General features: G+C 34.0%; 1 protein-coding gene across 1 annotated transcript in view; it reads left to right on the forward strand.

Annotated features, from left to right (window-relative positions):
- The window catches only part of CSMD3 (CUB and Sushi multiple domains 3), a 599,019-nt gene that overhangs the window by 501,690 nt on the left and 78,138 nt on the right, over positions 1 to 19,191 (forward strand). The window contains exons 43-50 of the mRNA XM_057415252.1: positions 1,635 to 1,823; positions 4,460 to 4,637; positions 6,628 to 6,773; positions 8,164 to 8,244; positions 9,336 to 9,449; positions 14,510 to 14,698; positions 15,201 to 15,347; positions 17,584 to 17,772. Of these exons, the coding sequence (XP_057271235.1) occupies positions 1,635 to 1,823; positions 4,460 to 4,637; positions 6,628 to 6,773; positions 8,164 to 8,244; positions 9,336 to 9,449; positions 14,510 to 14,698; positions 15,201 to 15,347; positions 17,584 to 17,772 (1,233 nt within the window). The remainder of the gene's footprint in view (positions 1 to 1,634; positions 1,824 to 4,459; positions 4,638 to 6,627; positions 6,774 to 8,163; positions 8,245 to 9,335; positions 9,450 to 14,509; positions 14,699 to 15,200; positions 15,348 to 17,583; positions 17,773 to 19,191) is intronic.

Raw genomic sequence — 19,191 nt, forward strand, 5'->3', positions numbered from 1 at the left:
TCTCAATTTTGTGTCTTGGGTTATGGAAGAGAAGTATCTGAATATTGTTTTAGAGTACTGGATTGATGTAGGCTAGTACAGAATAATGCCAACCCAGAAATCTCCAAATCTGTTTTATTTCCTAGTTCATAATTTTCCTCCAAGTTTCTTGTTGTGTTGTACCCAAATAGATCACACTGAGCTTAAGAAGACTGCAAGAACATTATTCTATTTATATAATTGCAGATTCATTTAAAAAGGATTAGAACACCACTGTTCACAGAAAAAGGTCAATTGTATAGTTTAAACTGTACCTGTTTTCATGATACAAATAATGTCAAAGGATGTTTTAAACAGTTTTTTTTTTCACAGCAGTCTGCTATTGCTCTTTCAATCGTAACAAGTCCAAATTGACTTGATTTCTATGTAACATTCTGGAAGTGAACCACTGTAAAAAAGTGCTAGCTTATTTCTTTTTTTTTTTTTTCTTTAATATGTCAATTTATGACTTAAATTGCCTGGTAAGATTTTCATTTCTTATTTAGATTATGATAAAATTTGTAGGAGTAAGGGAACTTACTACTACTTGTAAGTAAGTAATCTTACTAGTAGTAAGTAGTATTAATCTTATCTACTGCTAAAAAGGGCAGTAAAAGGTAAGAGCATATACTGTTACTGTCATTAATAGTAGCGGCATTTAATATAAGTTCTAAACAACAGTAATGCTCTTCCACCTGGATCTCTCTGCGCTTTCAGTCTTGGAAAAGTGTTCACCTGGCAACACTGCATCCAACTGCTCTATGCCGTGCCTTTCACATAAGGGTTCTTGGTTCAAGCACTCTAGATTCCACCTTTCATCTTTTAGGCTGTTGATGTGAAGGGGCTTTTTAGTTAGATGCTTGTTCTGCTCCTTAATACTGCACACATCACTCACTCATCATGCAGTTTAGGCTGATTTGCTTTTCATATTTATTGTAATTCTGCTGTTTGCCTTTATCCTGCACTTTTTTTAGAAGTGCATGGGCTGTTAGCCTCCTGCTTGTCATGGCATCACATCAGTCTTACGTAATTGTTAGGTTTTTCCCCACACTTCTAGTTTAGACACTCTTCTGCAGGTTTTTAAATTTAAAGGGTGCACTTGGAAGCAATTTGAAGCTTTAAAGAGACAGTCAGTGGCACTACCTTTTTGAAGATATAAGCGGAGAAAACACAAAGTCAAAATTCCCTTATACTCTCTTTTTTACTGCACTACTTCTGTACTTACTGAAATTAAAAGAATTAAGAGGCTAGTCTCATTTTTGCCTTTACACACTCTGTTCCAAAAACCTATGTGGTAGGGTGTCTGGTGTTTGTTTACTCACAGACACACACACACACACTTAGGTTATCAAAGTGTAAGGAACAGATCTAAACCTTGTGTTAGTATTATGTTTTCCATATGAGGTTTGGAATTGGAAATTTCTATGCATATTTCTGGAGTCACTGTGGGAATTCTTCACTGTTTCTCCTATTGTAGGACCAATGGTTTTGATTATCACCATGAAGGAACTTAAGAAGCAGTTTTAATCTAATGAAAGGCTTTTATTTTTGAAGTAACAAAATTTGCATTTTACTTTTACACCCCCATTGTTATTATTATTTATTTATTATTTCAGCATATCAGCTACAAAGCTGTCCTGACCCTCGACCATTTCGTAATGGTTTTGTTATTGGAAATGACTTTACTGTGGGACAAACTATTTCATTTGAGTGTTTCCCTGGCTACACATTAATTGGAAATTCAGCTCTGACTTGTCTCCATGGCATCAGCCGTAACTGGAACCATCCTCTCCCCAGATGTGAAGGTATGTTCTGGGTGACCTGTGAGCCCTTCATTATTTGTAAATCTTTCTTAGATTCCTGAAAAAGCACAGACACAGTGAAGATACTCATATTCAAAACTGTCATCCCAAAATCCTACACTCCTGGGATTACAAGATCCAAACACATTTAGCAATTAAGTAACTGATTGTAAAGTTTTCTACATGCCTAAACATAGGCATAGGACCTGAGTTAAAGGCCTAACTTCCCTCTATATTAAATGGTAAAAGTTCAGCTTTAAGAATGAGATCTCCAGTAGCAGGCAAGTTGAAGAGGAATGCCTGGGGGGAGATGAGGGGAGAAGGGGAAATGGGAAATCAAACCCAGAAAATAACAAGCTGCCTTCTTTTTGGATTTTTTGCATTGTATTGTGAATCATTTACCTAAATTCAGGTACTTAAATTTGAAGCCTCATTACTTAAAATTCCTTCCAGAGTTGATGAGCCACAGGCATTTCTGATGGATGTGGTATCTAAATTCAGATCCATCTGATTCTGAATTCAGAAGGAGAAGGCTTATCATATAAAAGACAGATGACACCTATACTGCCTGTCTTTTGAAAGGGGAAGAATTTAGTTTATCACAGTTAAGTTCCAACCTCCATTTTATGGATCCTGAGGAAATAGTAATGGTTCTAAACTAAACAGATTAGCTTTTTTTTTTTTACTTAGTTCTAGCTGTATGTTGTGTGCCTCAGAGTCAAGAAAATAATTTATGGAATGGAGTGATTCTGTTCCTTTGAATTGCTTACTGGAAGCAAGAATTTAATTAGTAAATTGTAAAATGCCCAAAACATGCTGCTGTTCTGAGTATCAATTTTGATGAAGCCCCTGAACAGGGTGGAAAGTTCTTTGTTTCTACTTAATGTGATGTGAAAAGATGAAGAGAAAAAAACCTATCCTGATAATCGAATTCTAACATGTGTGCTATGCTGCATGATTGGCCTGCCAACATTACTCAGATACCAGTGAAATTTCTTAAATTACAAGGGGTTTTATGCAAATATTTGCCATGGTATTTTTTGTAAAGGGTTTTGACAATTTTGGAAGCTACTGATGTTTTTGAGTTTTGTTTATTTTTTCTTTATTATTGAAGGAAAAAGATAATTTGTTATGTTCTAGTTGTACTTGGTTTGATTTGAGATAAAAGCCTTGTGTTCAAAAATATTAAAATGAAGCGGGCTTTTTTGTATATGCCTAGTTCCAGAAATGCAGAGTATGTTATGAATTTGTATTTGCTTTAATATGATTATTGTAAGGCAGCATATACTAAGTCTTGTTTAATGCCTCAGACTTCTTGAAGCAGACAGCCAGAGTCATATCACTGGACATGCTTCCTGTGTAAACAGTTTTGTTCTCTTTAATTCTCATGCACCTAAAATCCCTCTAACCTGTGCTCAGCAGCATCTGCTACTCTCTGACCCTTCTTAACTCATCTCTCTCACTTTCATCCATTTGGAAGCTGTTCCCTCTCCTTTTCCAAGAAATCTCATTTCCTGGCAATCATCTGCCTATGTCTTCACTCCCCTAAGACCCTGCTGCAGAAGAAATGCTGTCTGCACTGCTCAAAAACCCTTGAGTGTTTGAAGGCAAAAGCTGAAGAAAAGCATTATACCAGCTGTTGAGTCTGAATGGATGAGGTGTGACTGAAAGTCTCCTTACCCTACAGTTCAGCATCAAAGTATATATATAAACCATAACACATGCTTTACCTAAAAAAAACCAATGCATAATTCCTATATGTCAAAACTATATTTCCAACAGTCTGTTCTCTATTTATAGGTTCTTAAGCATATTTTAGGGAATCTGGGTTCTCATCCCATGCCCTTTTTTGGGGTGGAGTGAGGAGGAATGTATGTAAAATGAAGAAAATTATACCATTTTAGGCTTTGCTCACTTTTCCAGAGCTAGGTTTCTATAATGTAGTTTCTTTTCTGTAATAACATGGTGTTGTCATATATTCAGCATGCATCTGAAAATTCTGTGAAAAAAAATCATGTAATTGCAACCTGTTTTCCCAAAATGCATATTTCCTGAAGTCCAAAACCTGTATTGTCAGTCTTACACTGTATGATGTCTAAAATTAGTGCACTTCATCAAGAATTACATAAAGGACTTTTGTCTACCAGAATTTGTCTCCAGAAATGCAAAATTGCTGTTCATACTGTAGCACGCAATATTTTCATTTTTGAATTCCCCTCTAATTTTTCCCCATCCTTCGATTAGCATATCCCTTCTCTCACTTGATAATTTAGGTGAGCTAACTTCTTGTGAAAATAAATGGAAGCAATTAATGAGATTCTCTGCTAATTTGTAGCTGCCATTTAAACAAAGCTGTAACAAAGTGGTTTTCAATGGTACAGGGAATAATTTAACCCAGTGTCTAAACATTACTTTAGTTTCCAGTTCTGATAGTATTTATGACATCAGGATTATTTTTTTTTCTTTCAGATTTTACCAATAATGTCAAAATAGACTTCTGACTCTGCAAAAAACTTAGTAAATTACAGCAATGGTTTTACACAATCTAGTTATATGTGTTTAAAAGAAGAGCTTTTACATGGTCTAAGTAGAATGCAAAAAGCAACTAATGTGTTTTAAACACAAATGTCTTTTTATAGCTCTCTGTGGAGGAAATATAACTGCGATGAATGGCACCATATACTCTCCAGGATACCCTGATGAGTATCCAAACTTTCAAGACTGTTTCTGGCTTGTAAGAGTACCACCTGGAAATGGAATCTACATCAATTTCACAATTCTTCAAACAGAGCCAATATATGATTTCATAACTGTCTGGTAAGAAAACACTTTTAGCATTTCATATATTTTTTTTTTAATCTTCTTGTGACACTATGCAGCAAAATATGGATTAAAAAGAGTATATTTGTGATTTTTCCCTTGAAACTGGTGCTCTCTCTAGGGGAAACTGCACTAATTCGTGCTTTCTAATGTGCCATTCTAGATATAGCACTAGACATGAAGTTTCATAGCCCTTGTCTTAAGAATTCAAGAACGATACTAGTGTGCCTCAGTTTGTTAATGAAGTGTACAGAAGAATCAATAGGACAGTTCATCAACAACCAAGAGAAAAAATGTTTGAGTGATAATAAGCAATTGCAGATGTATATAATACAAGAAACTACAGCAACACTTTCTTAATTTCTTGCAAGTTGTTTTTTTTTAAACTGTTAATAGTACAGAAAAGGAGAGACTATATTTGGCTATGACAAGAAGAGCTGAGCTGACAATAAATGTAAACAAATTAAATTTTCTATATACTTGATTCCATGTCTATCATAAATCTTTTCAAACATTAGTCTTAATTAAAGCCCCCATTGTTCTTAGTTGCAAAGTTGGTAAAGGCAGAAGGATATAAGGAAGTGTAACATCTCAAACAGTAATCTTGAAATTGTTACCAGTGAGTCACCTAGACATTTCTACAGTGGTTAAGACCTTTTGAAAGCTTGCCTAAAACAATAATCCACTGGTAATTGAATCTGCAGGTTGAAAATCCACAGGTTGAGAGTCTTGTAGTCTGAGTAGTGCAAAATAATGAGAAGCAATTTGGAATATTAAATATTATGTTTCTGTTGCATGAAAATCTAATTTGTATTCATATAAATTCATTTAATTGAGGATTTCATTCCAACTTTCCTAAGCATTAAACAGATCTCTACACCCTTTTGTGAACATTTCTGCAGGTCCTGGAGTTTTTTTCATCATGTGCGCTACAAACTGTCTTGGCCCGCATCCTGGATACTTGATCGCTTTGTCTTTAACCAAAATTTGATCAGAATATGTATTCAGACTATTGCTCTGATAAAAATCAGATAATTTTGAATTCCTTTAATTCTTCACCACATGCTTTGTGTATCAAATTTAAGCTGACTTTCAGAATCTTTCCTGAATTAAATTACACTTTTTTGTGCATACAGACATCTTTTCTCTATTTTATCCCACAAATACTAGAACACCACTGTCCACCTTTAGTGCTTCTTCCATTTGGTTCTTCCTTTCTACCAAGTGATTTCATGAGCTAACAGTTGTCCTGGCTGCGTTACAAATTTAGATCTTACATTAAAATTAATTGTCTATACTATAACCCAGGTTTTGTTCATTGTATGTTCTTTGTTGATGTTTTAAAATGTTTTGTATCGTGTTTAGAGTAACATCACTTTTAGGAGAATATTCTGTAATTAAAGCGTCTATTCTGCTATTCATGTATATTTATTTTCAGATTTCACCTAGAATGTTATCCCAATAACAGTTAGGAAATTTAAACTTTCAGTATTTTGATCTGAAAGGAAGCAAGTAAAACAAAAATAATGCCTTTGCTTTATGATTCTGTTCTCTGTACAGTTCCACTGTTGTTTAGAGCTAACTTTGGTTCATTTTTTCAATTTAAATGAGTATTTCAGTCCTCCATAAGGTAGCAGAGATCATACTAGCAGTACATGCATTTAAGATAGCATTGTAACATTTAAGGGGGGGGGGGGCGCTATGTTAAAAAATGTTGACATTAGAGTATAAACATTTTTAATGAAGCCAATATTAACTTATTTTCTTTTTAAAACTGAATAATGCTAATCTCTTATTTTTCTTAGAAATGACCAAATTCAGAAGACTGGGGGACATGAGGAGTATTCGGTTTATTTATTCCCTGATAGCCACATTTGAAAATACAGATATGTAAACACGATCAGTCTGTGACAGGAAGATGAAGTACAGTCAAAAATTAAAATATTTGTTTGAACGAAGAAAAACCTTTTTGTATCTGTTTCCTTAGGGATGGACCGGACCAAACTTCTCCTCAGATTGGACAATTTAGTGGCAACACTGCATTAGAATCAGTCTATAGCACTTCCAATCAGATTCTGATCAAGTTTCATAGTGACTTTACTACCAGTGGCTTCTTTGTACTTAGTTATCATGGTAAGTGTGACAAACTGCAGTATTTCGCTGTCTGCAGAGATTACTGCAGACAGAAAACTCGCGAAAAAGATTTACTTAATTACTTTTTTTTCAGAGAAGGGTTGCTATTATTAATAGGACTGATCACCACATAAGTAATGCAAACATATGAGAGACAATTACGAATTATGAAAATAAGATATTTTCTTACCACATAGTAAATTTACTAGTAATCAAGAAAAAACAAACAAGCAATCAAAATCACTGTGAAGAGTGATATGCAAAGAATGTAGCATTAAGACCGTACAGTTCAAGGTGCTTATCTTCTCACTGCTTTCAATGCTTCTAAAATATGATTACTCAGTAGAAACAAATGATTTTACCTGGATACAATATAAATTTTGTGACTGACAAAAAAAATTGACTAATTTAATTACTAAAGGATACCAGCACAGGAAGTAAGAAAGAGGTATATAAATGTAGCTGAATCATCATCTGCCATAAGTAGGTGATGTTTCCTTGCTAATAAGAGATGCTACATGAAAATGTAGTTTCAGTGAAAAACAGAAACACTGATCAACCTGAAGGTACACCTTAAAATGTAGATGACTATACATACTATCAGTGTAAGTACTTCAGTGTGATTTCTTTGGCCTATTTCTGTCCTAATTGCATTCAAATTGAAGAGAATTTTGTCTTTGTCCAAACATAAGCCCATCTGTGCAGGTTCTCTGTGAAAAAAAATACGGCTATATGGCTTCTGCCTGCTCTTCCTACTTGTCCTTTTTTATCATTTGTTTCACTTAATTATTTTGCTTGGCTGTTGCATACATATGTTTTAAGTCAGAAAATTTTTTCATGGGAAACAGGATTTGAAGTTTGAAAGCAACATTTTTCTATGAGAATATGTGCAGGTGGGATGGGCTCACAATATTTATTTACTAGGAAATTTCACATTCAAACTGGTTCTGTCCATCAGTTATGCTTCATCTAGGTAGAATATTTTGGATTCTAAATGTTGTCTTTTTTACAGTTTTAAAAGTGGAAGCATTCAGCAGTAAGAATGTATTGTAAAAAACCCAAACCAAAATAATGATTGCATAGTACATAAAATATATGCTTTTCAGATGAGATCACATAAGTGAGAAAATTGATACCTGTTTCTAAGCTTTTAGGTGTTTATGAAGAGAGTTTTGCCACTGAAATTAAATAATTAAGATCACAGGTGCAACTTCCAATTTTTCCTTAATTCTGAAATTAATATTTCCTTTGTTAGTTCTCTTGAAAATTTCAAAGTAAATGAATAGATGTTTGATTTGATGCTATTAATGTGGTTATTGAATCAGTTATGTTTGCATGGGTGAGTTAACTAAGTATGGGAATGTCAACTATGCTTGCTTTCTGTTTATAGCCTACCAGCTCCGAGTGTGCCAGCCTCCAACAAGTATACCAAATGCTGAAATTCTAACTGAGGATGATGAATTTGAAATAGGTAATCAAAAAGAAAAATAAAAGGAACTTTTTCTTTCTTAAAAAACAAACAAAAAAAACCCACAACAAACCTGAAATTTCTTGCTTTTCAGGGTGCAAGCCATGCTTGTAAGATGTTAATTTATGTTCGAAAATAAATTTTTTACAAAGTCATTCCTCTAACTTTGTGAATCCCATATATATAAGTAACACAGTAATTTGTTTCTAATTAATTTCATTTTAAAATAGATTTTTCATAATGTTTAATAGGAAACATTGCCTTATATGGAAACAAACAAAACCCAAAAGATGACATAAGACAGTGGTTTATTCTGGAGCAGAAATAAAGTATTGTAACCTGAAGAGTAAAGTCAAATTTGTAAAAATTAAGAAGATCTGAGAAGGGGAGGACATTCTGAACTTCTAAGACATATTAATAATATTACCTAATCACCTATATGTCAAAGAAATATGATTTATAAGATCAAATGTAAAATGTCAGATCAACTGATTTTGCTCACATTATGGCAAAGAAAAATAAATTTATTTTTAGTAGAGTCCAATATTAGAGTCCAATACTGGTAACAAAGAGAAAACCAACATTTTTCTCTGATTGGTACATAAACCTATATGAATTTTTAATTTCTTAATTGAAATTGACAATTTTTCATTCTCACTATGCTAAAGTTAGATATCAACTAAATCCAGTTCCTATTTATTTTCCACATCCCCCTCAGGATTTTACGAGTTACTGACTCAGTCTTATCTGTTAATTTATTTCATAATGGTTATCCAATAAATTATATTGCTTAAAGCTTTGTGGACACATGGTTCACACAGCATCAGTCAAACCCAGACAAATTAGCAAACTATCCAACAAATAATGTGGTGAAAAACAATGATAAATGCAGCACAGTGTGCAACACAATGCTCATTTACCACATTTCTTAGGCAAATCGAAGTTGTTTATGCCAGAGGTCATTTATCCCATTATATATGATGGCAAGAAACCTCATTAATCAATAATGTTTTTAAAGAAAAAGTCCTACTTAATTACTGTTTAATGTTTCTTTTGTTTGTTTGTGTTTTGTCTTGTTTTGTTTTTCCAAACAGGAGACATAATAAGATACCAGTGTCAACCAGGCTTTACATTGGTTGGTAATGAGATTCTGACTTGCCGACTTGGTGAAAGGCTTCAGATGGATGGAGCACCACCTACCTGTCAAGGTTCTTTTATCCTTTTTCTTTTCCTCCTGCCAAACCAACTGAATGGTGATTACTTAAATACTCTTCACTATGTCTTTACGAAAGATGGCATACTGAAAATATTTAAGACTTTTTGATATTATTCCCAGTGTTAGCACTGTTGGTTATGGTGAATAGGCATCATATATTAATGCAGAATAAGTAGTAATGTTTTAATAAATTTGATGAGTTTAAAGGACTGCTGCTCTACTTTGTGAAAATTTCACAGTTCTTTTTATTTGGAGGGAGTCTAAATATAATATATAATGAGACATAATAATATGAAAATTAATATGGAAATTCTAAAAAATGCTAAATTAATATGGCATGGATTTGGGTGAACAAGATTCCAACACCGTATTTCAGTGCAACTTTGCTTACCTTTTTATTCAAGGTATTCCAAATAATAGGCTTTCTGTATGTGCGTGTGTGTGTGTACGTGCCTGTGTATGTTCATATTTTCCACCTTTTATTGAAACTGTGACTAGACAGATATAACATTACCTCACTGTTAAAGTCAAAACAAGATTAAAACATGATGAACAGAGACCTATGTGCTGATCCTGAGGCATTCTTTCAGCATTTGTTGCTGAAGGCATATTCATATTCATTGCAAGACCCAAAACAAAATTCTGTGCCTAAAATTTATCTCTTTTGTCATTTTAGTATACTACACAGGTTTTAGGTATAAGCTACCATACTTTAATTGTGCAGGCTATAACACACTACATAAGAACCACTCTGAAAAAATTAACTCAGTACTTCTGTTGGTTCATGTTTGTATTAGTTCACTAATTCTTTTCATTAAGCAGAGCATAGATTTGTTGTTAGACTTCACAGTGTTTAATTCTGTTGCCGTAACCTTGTGTATATGTTAGACGCTTTACCAACTGTTTGGTGAGTTTTGCTTCAATTTTGCTTCAATTTTTAACTTGAAATTAATACCCACATTCAACATTCATTTATTTATTAAATCTGAAAAGTGCTGCTGAACAGAATTTTGAATCCAAGGTATTGCAGTAAAGACATAGTTGTCAATAGTAAAGTATCCCTAGGAGAAAATACTGAAGCAAAACATATTTAAGATTTTATTTGGAGATTTTAATCGTTCCAGGTTAGTTTACATCTGTCCTGGGTTCAGCAGTAGCAGTCATTTTTCTCCTTCTTAGTAGCTGGTGCAGCACTAAGTTCCTAGGACTTTTGGCCTAGGAACAGCGCTGATAACACCAATGTTTTTAGTTGCTGCTTAGCAATGTTTAGATTGACCAAGGACTTCCTGAGCCTCATGCTCTGCCAGGGAGGAGGGGAAGCCAGGAGGAAGCAGAGACAGGACAGCTGACCCAAGGTAGCCAAAGAGGTATTCCATACCATAGCACGTCATGCCCAGGATGTAATTGAGAGTTACCTGGAAGGGCTACGGTTCTGCAGGGTTAAACTAGGTATCAGTCGGTGCTCAGTCAGGTGGGGTGGGTTGAGTTATTGGTCAGCTGGTGGTGAGGTGGTGTATTTTCTTCCCTTGTTATTTCCCTTATCATTATTATTATTGGTGGTAGCAGTAGTGATTTGTGTTATACCTTAGTTACTAAACTGTTCTTATAGCAACCCGTGGGAGTTGCATTCTTTTCGATTCTCCTCTCTGTCCCTCTGGGAGTAGGGGGAGGGAAAGAAGGGGTGGAGTGAGAGAGAGACTGCGTGATTTGCAGCTGAGCTGCTGAGCTTAAACCATGACAACACCACACTTAGTACTATTTAAAACTATGACACTTTGCTTTCTATTTTTCAAGTATTTCTTAAAATTCTTGAGCATTTCCTTCTTTAGATCAGAAAGTAATCACTAAATTCAAGCTTATGCCAGTGTTTATTATCCTTATCATCTTCTTTTGTTAAAACATATTTCCCATATGCAGCATGTAAATTTGCCCTTAATTTCCTTGAAATTATCTTCTACTTTCAGGATAAAATGAAAGCTTCAGAGTAAGAAAATTCAAACTGTATTTTATATCATAATCAGAGGACCCTGAAATTCTTGAGTGATGACTCTCAGCTATATCTCAGCTACATTAGCTCTAGTCTACCCGACTCCCAAGAGAATCCATTGAGCAGAAAGAAGTCTTTAGCTGTTTAGAAAATTCCTGAGGGACATTTAGCTGAAGATCCTGAAATTGAGGAGAGTTTGCAAAGCAGAATCATACAGAATCAGCAAAAGTGGCTGTAAATAAACCACTGCAGCCAAATGAAAAAAAAAAGAAGCATGTCTTTTATTTACTAGATGCTTTTCCTGCCTTCCTGCCACACTTCTCTGTGTGTGTGTGTGTTTATATATATATATGTATGTATGGAGCTGACAAGAGCAATTCTTTCATTTACTTGGAATAAAGTCTGTAATTCAAGTAGCCCATCACTGTAGTTTGGCAGCCAAATTCTAGCCACAGGACTTTTCTCATGTTAGGGTGTTATATTCAATCTCTTCTTGATGAATTGAGACAAACACAGGACAGGAAAATCAACTTTCTAAAGTTAGCAATCAAATGCTTGTTTTGAAAGTGAGAGATCAATATTTTAAAATATGTGGACAGATTGCTTCCTTTTTTTCAAGACCAGGTTGGATGGCTCTTTGAGCAATCTAATCTAGTAAAAGATGTCTCTGTCTGTGGCAGGGGTTGGACTACATGTTGTTCAAAGGTTCTTTCTAACCACAATCATCTGGTGATTCTATGATTTTTACGAGGTTTGTTTATGAAGATGGTTGTTCTTTATTGCTCTCACTTTCTCTTCTGTATTCTCTTATCTGTCTTCATAGTCCAATGACTTTTCCCCCATAAAAGTATGATTTTTGTATTTAATAAGCCAACATTGTTTTCAGTGTTCTGGAGAAATCTAAAATCCAGTTATTTTCTTGTATAACTTGTAACAGCTGAGTACTAACACAGTTTTGTCTGTTAGTTGTGAATATAAAAAAAACAAAACAATTAAGGCTCCTGTTTAGTAGTGTTCAGTTCTGAATAAACTGTAGGCACTTGTTCATTTATCATAAAGCAAAACCAACTACTGGAAAAAGTTCCAGCAACATGGTGTTATGGTTTAACCCCAGCTGGTAACTAAATATGGAACCTCTCACTCACTCCCCACACAGTGAGATAGGAAGGATGATCAGACAAAGGTGAAAGCCTTGGGTTGAAATAAGAACAATTGAAATTAAAAAAATGTAATAACAATGCTACTGCTACTAATAGCAATTGTAATGAAAATGAAGACAACAGGAGAGAAATAAACCCCAGGACCAGCAAGTGATGCACAATACAAATACCACCTGCTAACCCAGCCCAAAGCAACCAGCTCCCTCCACTTTATATACTGAGCATGACAGGCTGTGGTGTCAAATGTATTTCTGGGTAGTTTGAGTTATGTGTCGTGGTTTTGCTCTCTCCCAGCTTCTTGCGCTCCTCCTCGCTGGCAGAGCATGAGTGATTATAACAGCTAAGAGAAAGTTTAACTCTCTTCCATATGAAATGGTATTATCAAATGTTTTTATTTAATGGGATTGTTATTTGTGTAGATCTAGTGAATCAAGATAAATTCAAAATCAAGCCTCTTCATCATATTTTTAAACACTTTTTTTCTCAGTTTGAGCAGCTACTTTAAATATTTGTGTTAAATTATTTACAAAGTAGCATTTTTCCTGCTAGCATCCTGTATTCCTCCTGAGACTATGGCAGTTAAGAATAGCCAGAGCTGCTGTGTATTTTCCAGCACAGCTGTAAGTGGAATGTGAATAACTTCAGAATATGATGTGGAAAATAAGAAAAAGTAATTCTTTAAAGTATGGTGAAGGTATGGTTGGCAATACCCATGGAAAAGGTCAGCAGGGATGAGCATGTGTCTTTTTTCATTCCTGCAGGAAACACTCTCATGTTGTGGGGTTTAGAGCCTCCCGGCAATGTTCTCGAGAAAAAGGATAAAGCATGTTCCTTTTCTTATTTCTTAGACTTAAATTTGGAAAAAGGCTGTCAGCAGTTAAGAAATTCTGTGTTTTATAACTTCTTCTTCATGTGACTTAATATCTCTTCACCAGGGAGACAGTCTGTCTCAGTGTTAGAAGGAGGAAAGTTGATCTTAATTTCCTCAGAAAGTGTTTGTCTTATGGTGAAATGCTGTATCATTGTACATTTTTGTTAAAAGGAGAAGTCATCCTGAGATTCTTTAGCTCATTAAGGATTATAACACCAACAGACTGCTAGTCATAAGCTTTGATTTTAAGGACTCTGCTGCTTTTTTTTGGTAAGGAAAGACATAGGACTGTATTAGGTGCGGTAAAAGAAAAACAGAGGTTTTTGTTGCACGTAAAGGCAATAACCTAGCATTTCCCGATGTTTCTATGAATCTAAAAACTAGGTAGCTGAATTAGCATAAGTCATCTTCTTGTCTAGTTAGTCCTTCTGAGCAACACAATGTCAGCTTGAAGCATGTTTTTTATTTACTAGAACAAAGGCGTCATGTCTGAATAGTGCTTGCATTTTGTGCAGGTACATCAGTCTTCTTGGAGCTTGATTGAGGAACTCAAAATTAAGGTGCTGCTTTATACAGACAGGTTGTGGGAAGGATTAGTTACTCTTTATTTAGAATCTGACAATGAAAAATCACAGTGTCTTCAAGTTTTGCTTCCAGTGCAAGACTTTACCTGGGATTATTGCTAACAGTAATAGTAATCTGAGGGAGAAAAAAAGTCTACAGTTCAGTTTTTGAACAATGCAACAATTTTGTACTTAAGTACAGCCTACAAGAATATCTTATCTTCTAGAGAATGAAAGAAGAAAAATGTAATGAGTTGATAACTTCTGAGGGTTGCAGGGCTTATTTTCAAGATATACATAATTTAGAGTTTTATTCTGACTTTGGAATGATTTTCTAAAATGTTGACAATCTTTCTAATTTACAGAGCTAAAATGAGTAATGCAGATCTTATAAACTCTGGAAAATCTTGTCAATCACATGAAACATAAATGTTGGTCTTTAGCATTTTTACCAATCTTTCTATTTCACAGTTCTCTGTCCAGCCAATGAAATGCGTCTGGATTCAACAGGAGTAATACTGAGCCCTGGATATCCTGACAGCTACCCAAATCTTCAGATGTGTGCGTGGACCATTACTGTGGAAAAGGGTTATAATATAAGCATGTTCTTCGAATTCTTCCAGACAGAAAAGGAATTTGATATACTTGAGGTGTTTGATGGTAACTATGGGATGCACAACTTTGGATGATCCTTTTTCTCTATATATGTATTTTACACTGCATCTGTATAATCACTATTGTTTATGCAGAACATAATTTGTCAGTATATATATATTAAAATCTTAAATGAAAAAGATTCTTCATTTAAAAAATATTAATAATATAATAAAATAATAAAAATAATATAATAAAAATAATAAAAAAATTAGCACACATTTGTTGTGCTAAAATAACTGTTGGATTACTTTTTCAAAATTGTACTGGATTAATTATGTTTAGAAATAATTTTTTTTTCTGAATAAATATGTACTGCCTAATGTATAACATATAATATCAACTTCCATTTTTTAATTCACATTTTTTTACCATTGTTTGGAGGATATTTTTATATCTATTAATTGCATGTATATAGCTCACTGTATGTTATTTTAAACTTTGTAACTCCCTTTTTCTCTTTTTCCTTTTTTTTTTCTTTTTTTTCTTCTTTCTTCCTTGTATCAAGGACCAAATAGTCACAGTCCATTGCTCATTTCACTCAGTGGGGACTATTCATCTTCTCTAAACATAACCAGCCATGGCCATGAAGTATTTCTCCGGTGGTCAGCAGATCATGGCACCAATAAAAAAGGTTTCAGGATAAGATATGTAGGTATGTAAATCAGACTTTCTTTAATGTGTGTAAAATTTCAGTGTGCAACATAATTTACTCATGTGAAAATGGTAATGTAAGCTAAATTTTGCAACATTAATTTCCCAGACCGAAAGGAAATCCAACCTGCTTTATATATGAACCTCTTGATGCTAATCTTGTGAGTTAAAAAAAAATAAGAAGACTATATGAAGCACATGCTCTGTAGATATTTAAGCAAATATTTCACAGGACTTTAAAATGGCATAGGCCAGTACTAAAAATGAAAGAAGCAGCATTTCCATTCTCCCTCCCATCACTTATTTGCATTCATGTGCCTCTGTGTTCATTACTGGATCATTAACACTTCAGGTGGTACAGAGGAAGAGGTGTAACAAGGCAGGAGTGAAAACAGATATAAGGTGAAAAATTGTGAAACTCAGAAGGATGGAACTTCGTGAGGTTCAACAGAAGCAGCAATCAGTATTAGAAAAGATCAGTTAGTATGCCAAAAAAGCCAACATTGTGTGTGCTATTAATTCAAATGAACATATTTGTGCATATGATGTGAATATGGTACTTGACAAAGATGATTGATTTTTATATAATTGCTTTTACAGAATTATTGTATAATATCAATTTTTACTGGATACTACTATTCATTAATTAAGTCAAAGTAGATCTGTTGCAGTTGACAGCAATTACACAATTTATTTTTATCATGACAAAAGGCATTAAATACACTTAATGAAAAGTACTGGGGATAATAGTTGTAGATACTGGAGAAGTTACTGGCATAAAACAATTTCACTTTACAAAGTGGAGAAAGCAGTAGAGAATAAATATAAAATTCTTTCTGCTATGTTTTTTTTTTGTTTTTTTTCCTGACTCAATTTTTGGCTACTTCACTGTTGCAGAAAAATAATTAGACTAACAAAGGTCTGTTAATCAGTATCAGCATCATCTTTCCCTTTAGGAGAGAACAGTTTTCTCAGAAGTAACATGTTTGTTGTATAGTTAGATAAGATCCACTTTTGGCTAGACATAATGTATTGTATGATACCTATTTTCATTGCATATATTGCTTGTTAGAAAGAAGAGAAAGTTCTTAAAACTCTCTTCCTACTGTCAGTGAGAGAACCATTAGGAGGTAGACAGGAAATATTTACTGGTGATCTGTACCACACAGAAAATGTCACAGTATATTTTCTTATACACTGAAGAAGCATGGTTGTGTATATATCTGATTCTTTCAAGAGTATAAAGCAGAAGCAATTTAGTGTAAGGAAGAAAATATTTTCATACCATGTGATATGAAAGATAGGGCAGTGTTTAAAGAAAGAGTAAACAGCCACATGATTTCATCCTGATCAGAATAAACCTTTGTCTGAGAAAACCATTGCCCTGAAGTCATGGAACACAGAAGGCCTAAAGCGCAAGTGAAGTAGTACTTCTGTATTTGCCTGAAAAAATATGTACCAGTAGTTTTCATGTGTCTTCAAAGCATGAAGGATGAACTTAGAAGCAAACTTCTAACTTAATTTTCTTTCCTTCAAAATGGGAAATTGCTGTCTTGGCTAAGCAGTCTTGGCTCATCCTTGAACAAAACCAATCAGAGACGAAGTAAAATTCTTAAACAACGTTTATCTTAACCTTGCTTTCAGGTCGCAGGTCCTTTCTGGTCCATTCCTTTGGCAAGGTAGGCTAAACCCAAGTGACCTACTAGATTCAGTGGTTTTTTCCATGGATTTATGGTGACGCTCATGAGTAGAATTAAAATCTATTTGGATTTGCTAGCTCACTTCAGTTCATTGTATCACAGAACTTGAAATTAATGATTCATTTAGGACCAGAAGGAAAAGATTATTTAAAAAGTTATGTGCAGTTTGCCCTTGATGTTTCCATCATAAAAAAAAATAAATTGCATACTACTGAAATTTATACAATTGCAATAAATTTTATCATGAACTGAAATTCTGTAGCTTACTTGGTTTAAGAAAGATGATGATAAAACAGTTATACAAGTGGACTACCACTGTATTTCCTTTGAGACTGCTAAAACCTGAAGCCCTTTTATTTTTTGCCTTCAAACTTTGTGAAATTGCTTAATACCTGCGTGATCAGGACACAAAATCCAACTACTTAACAACTCTTATTGATGTTTTCTCAGCTTGTTATTAGATGTTGACTGAATTGTCAAGAATTGTCATCTGGATTCTAAATGTATCTTTTATTTATTCAATATTTATTTTTAAAGCTCTCTACTGTAGTACTCCAGAGTCCCCTCCACATGGTTTCATTGTCAGTCAGACAGGTGGACAGCTCAACAGCATGGTTCGCTGGGCTTGCGATAGAGGTTTTCGGCTCATTGGGAAAAGTACTGCTGTATGCAGGAAGTCTCCATTTGGTTATTATTCATGGGATGTTCCAGTCCCAGCTTGTCAAGGTAAATTCTTTCATTATAAAACAATACAATGTAAGGAACTTTCTTTTTCCTTTTCTAATGTAAGCCATCAGTTAAGAAAAGAATAGCAGGTAATTACATCATGGTTGTGCCTTTCTACGAAAATTTTTCAGCCTGATAAAACTTAAAAAAACAAATGTATTTTTAAAGAAATAGTATTTCAACAGAATTTCTTAAGACTGGAAGATACTAAGAATAATCTACATCTCTGTGAGGGGAAAAAAACACAAGAAATTTTAAATATGAAATTACTCAAAAAGTTCATTTGAGACTGAATATTTAGTAAAGTTTGTTTATGATACAAGAACTATATAGCAAATAGACCTGAAACTTGCTATATTTCCAAGAACAGGACGCTGGATTAAAATGCATTACCTATGATGCCATTCTAATCTTCTGTGGTTTGAATTAAAATTTGAAAGAGTCATCAAGTTAACTTCATCAAGTTCTGCTGCCTTATAAAAAGCAAATCTTTTTCTACTTAACAACGTAAAGGAAATTCTTATTTAATACCCATCACAACTGTATTCTAATTCTTCCTTTCCTGAAAAAAAAGCACTATTGTTCTGATAGCTTAACCTATGTCACTATTCAGTGAGCTATTAGAATGAATGTTTTTCATGAAACTTTGGACATGTCTTTATTAAAAATAACCAGCAGAGATAAATGATATGGGACTGTTCTATGTTAATGGACAAAAAGTCTTTGAACTATATGTTTCTAAGGGAAAGCAACCTAACCTTTATTAAAGGTGACATAATCTCAGTTTAAAAGGTTTTGAGAAATATGTCTTAATACATAAAAAGTCTGCCTGTATTTTTAAAAACTGAAATTGCCCCCCTCCCCCAGAAAAAAAGCACAGGCAATGCATTTGCTACATATATTGCTTAAGCCTTTTTCCCACATCAGTTATCTAAGGACTGCCTTCATGTCAGTTATTTCTAGAACTTGATCAGATTGTTAATTATATGTTGCAAACAATGTTGAATTAAAAATAAACCAACAAATCAAAACAAGCAATTTACCAAATTCAAGTAGCAGATAATTATTCTCAACATACTGAGTTCAGTGATAGAAATAGTTGTAATACTCGGATAATACTTTAAGAACAAATGGTGTTAAGTGCTTAGTAATCTCATGGTGTCTGATCAAATACAAAGACTGTTGCCACCAAATGTTAGCATATTGAAAATTATTTTATGTATGTATTAATGGAATGACCATTAATAACAGTTAATTATAATTATACATTATAAGGTGAGCTTTGATACATGATATGAACTTACTCAATTCTCCCAGCAAGTGCTTATGCACACAAAGTGATCTGTGGCCATTCTATGTAGCTGCAGCTCACGACAGCAAACTCTTCAGGTTCAACCTAAAGACTTTACTGCAAAATGC

Source organism: Pezoporus wallicus, unplaced genomic scaffold (assembly GCF_028554395.1).
Source record: "Pezoporus wallicus isolate ANWC-B61680 ecotype Strahan unplaced genomic scaffold, APGP_CSIRO_Pwel_v1 contig_3812, whole genome shotgun sequence".
NCBI classification, from domain to species: Eukaryota; Metazoa; Chordata; class Aves; order Psittaciformes; family Psittacidae; genus Pezoporus; species Pezoporus wallicus.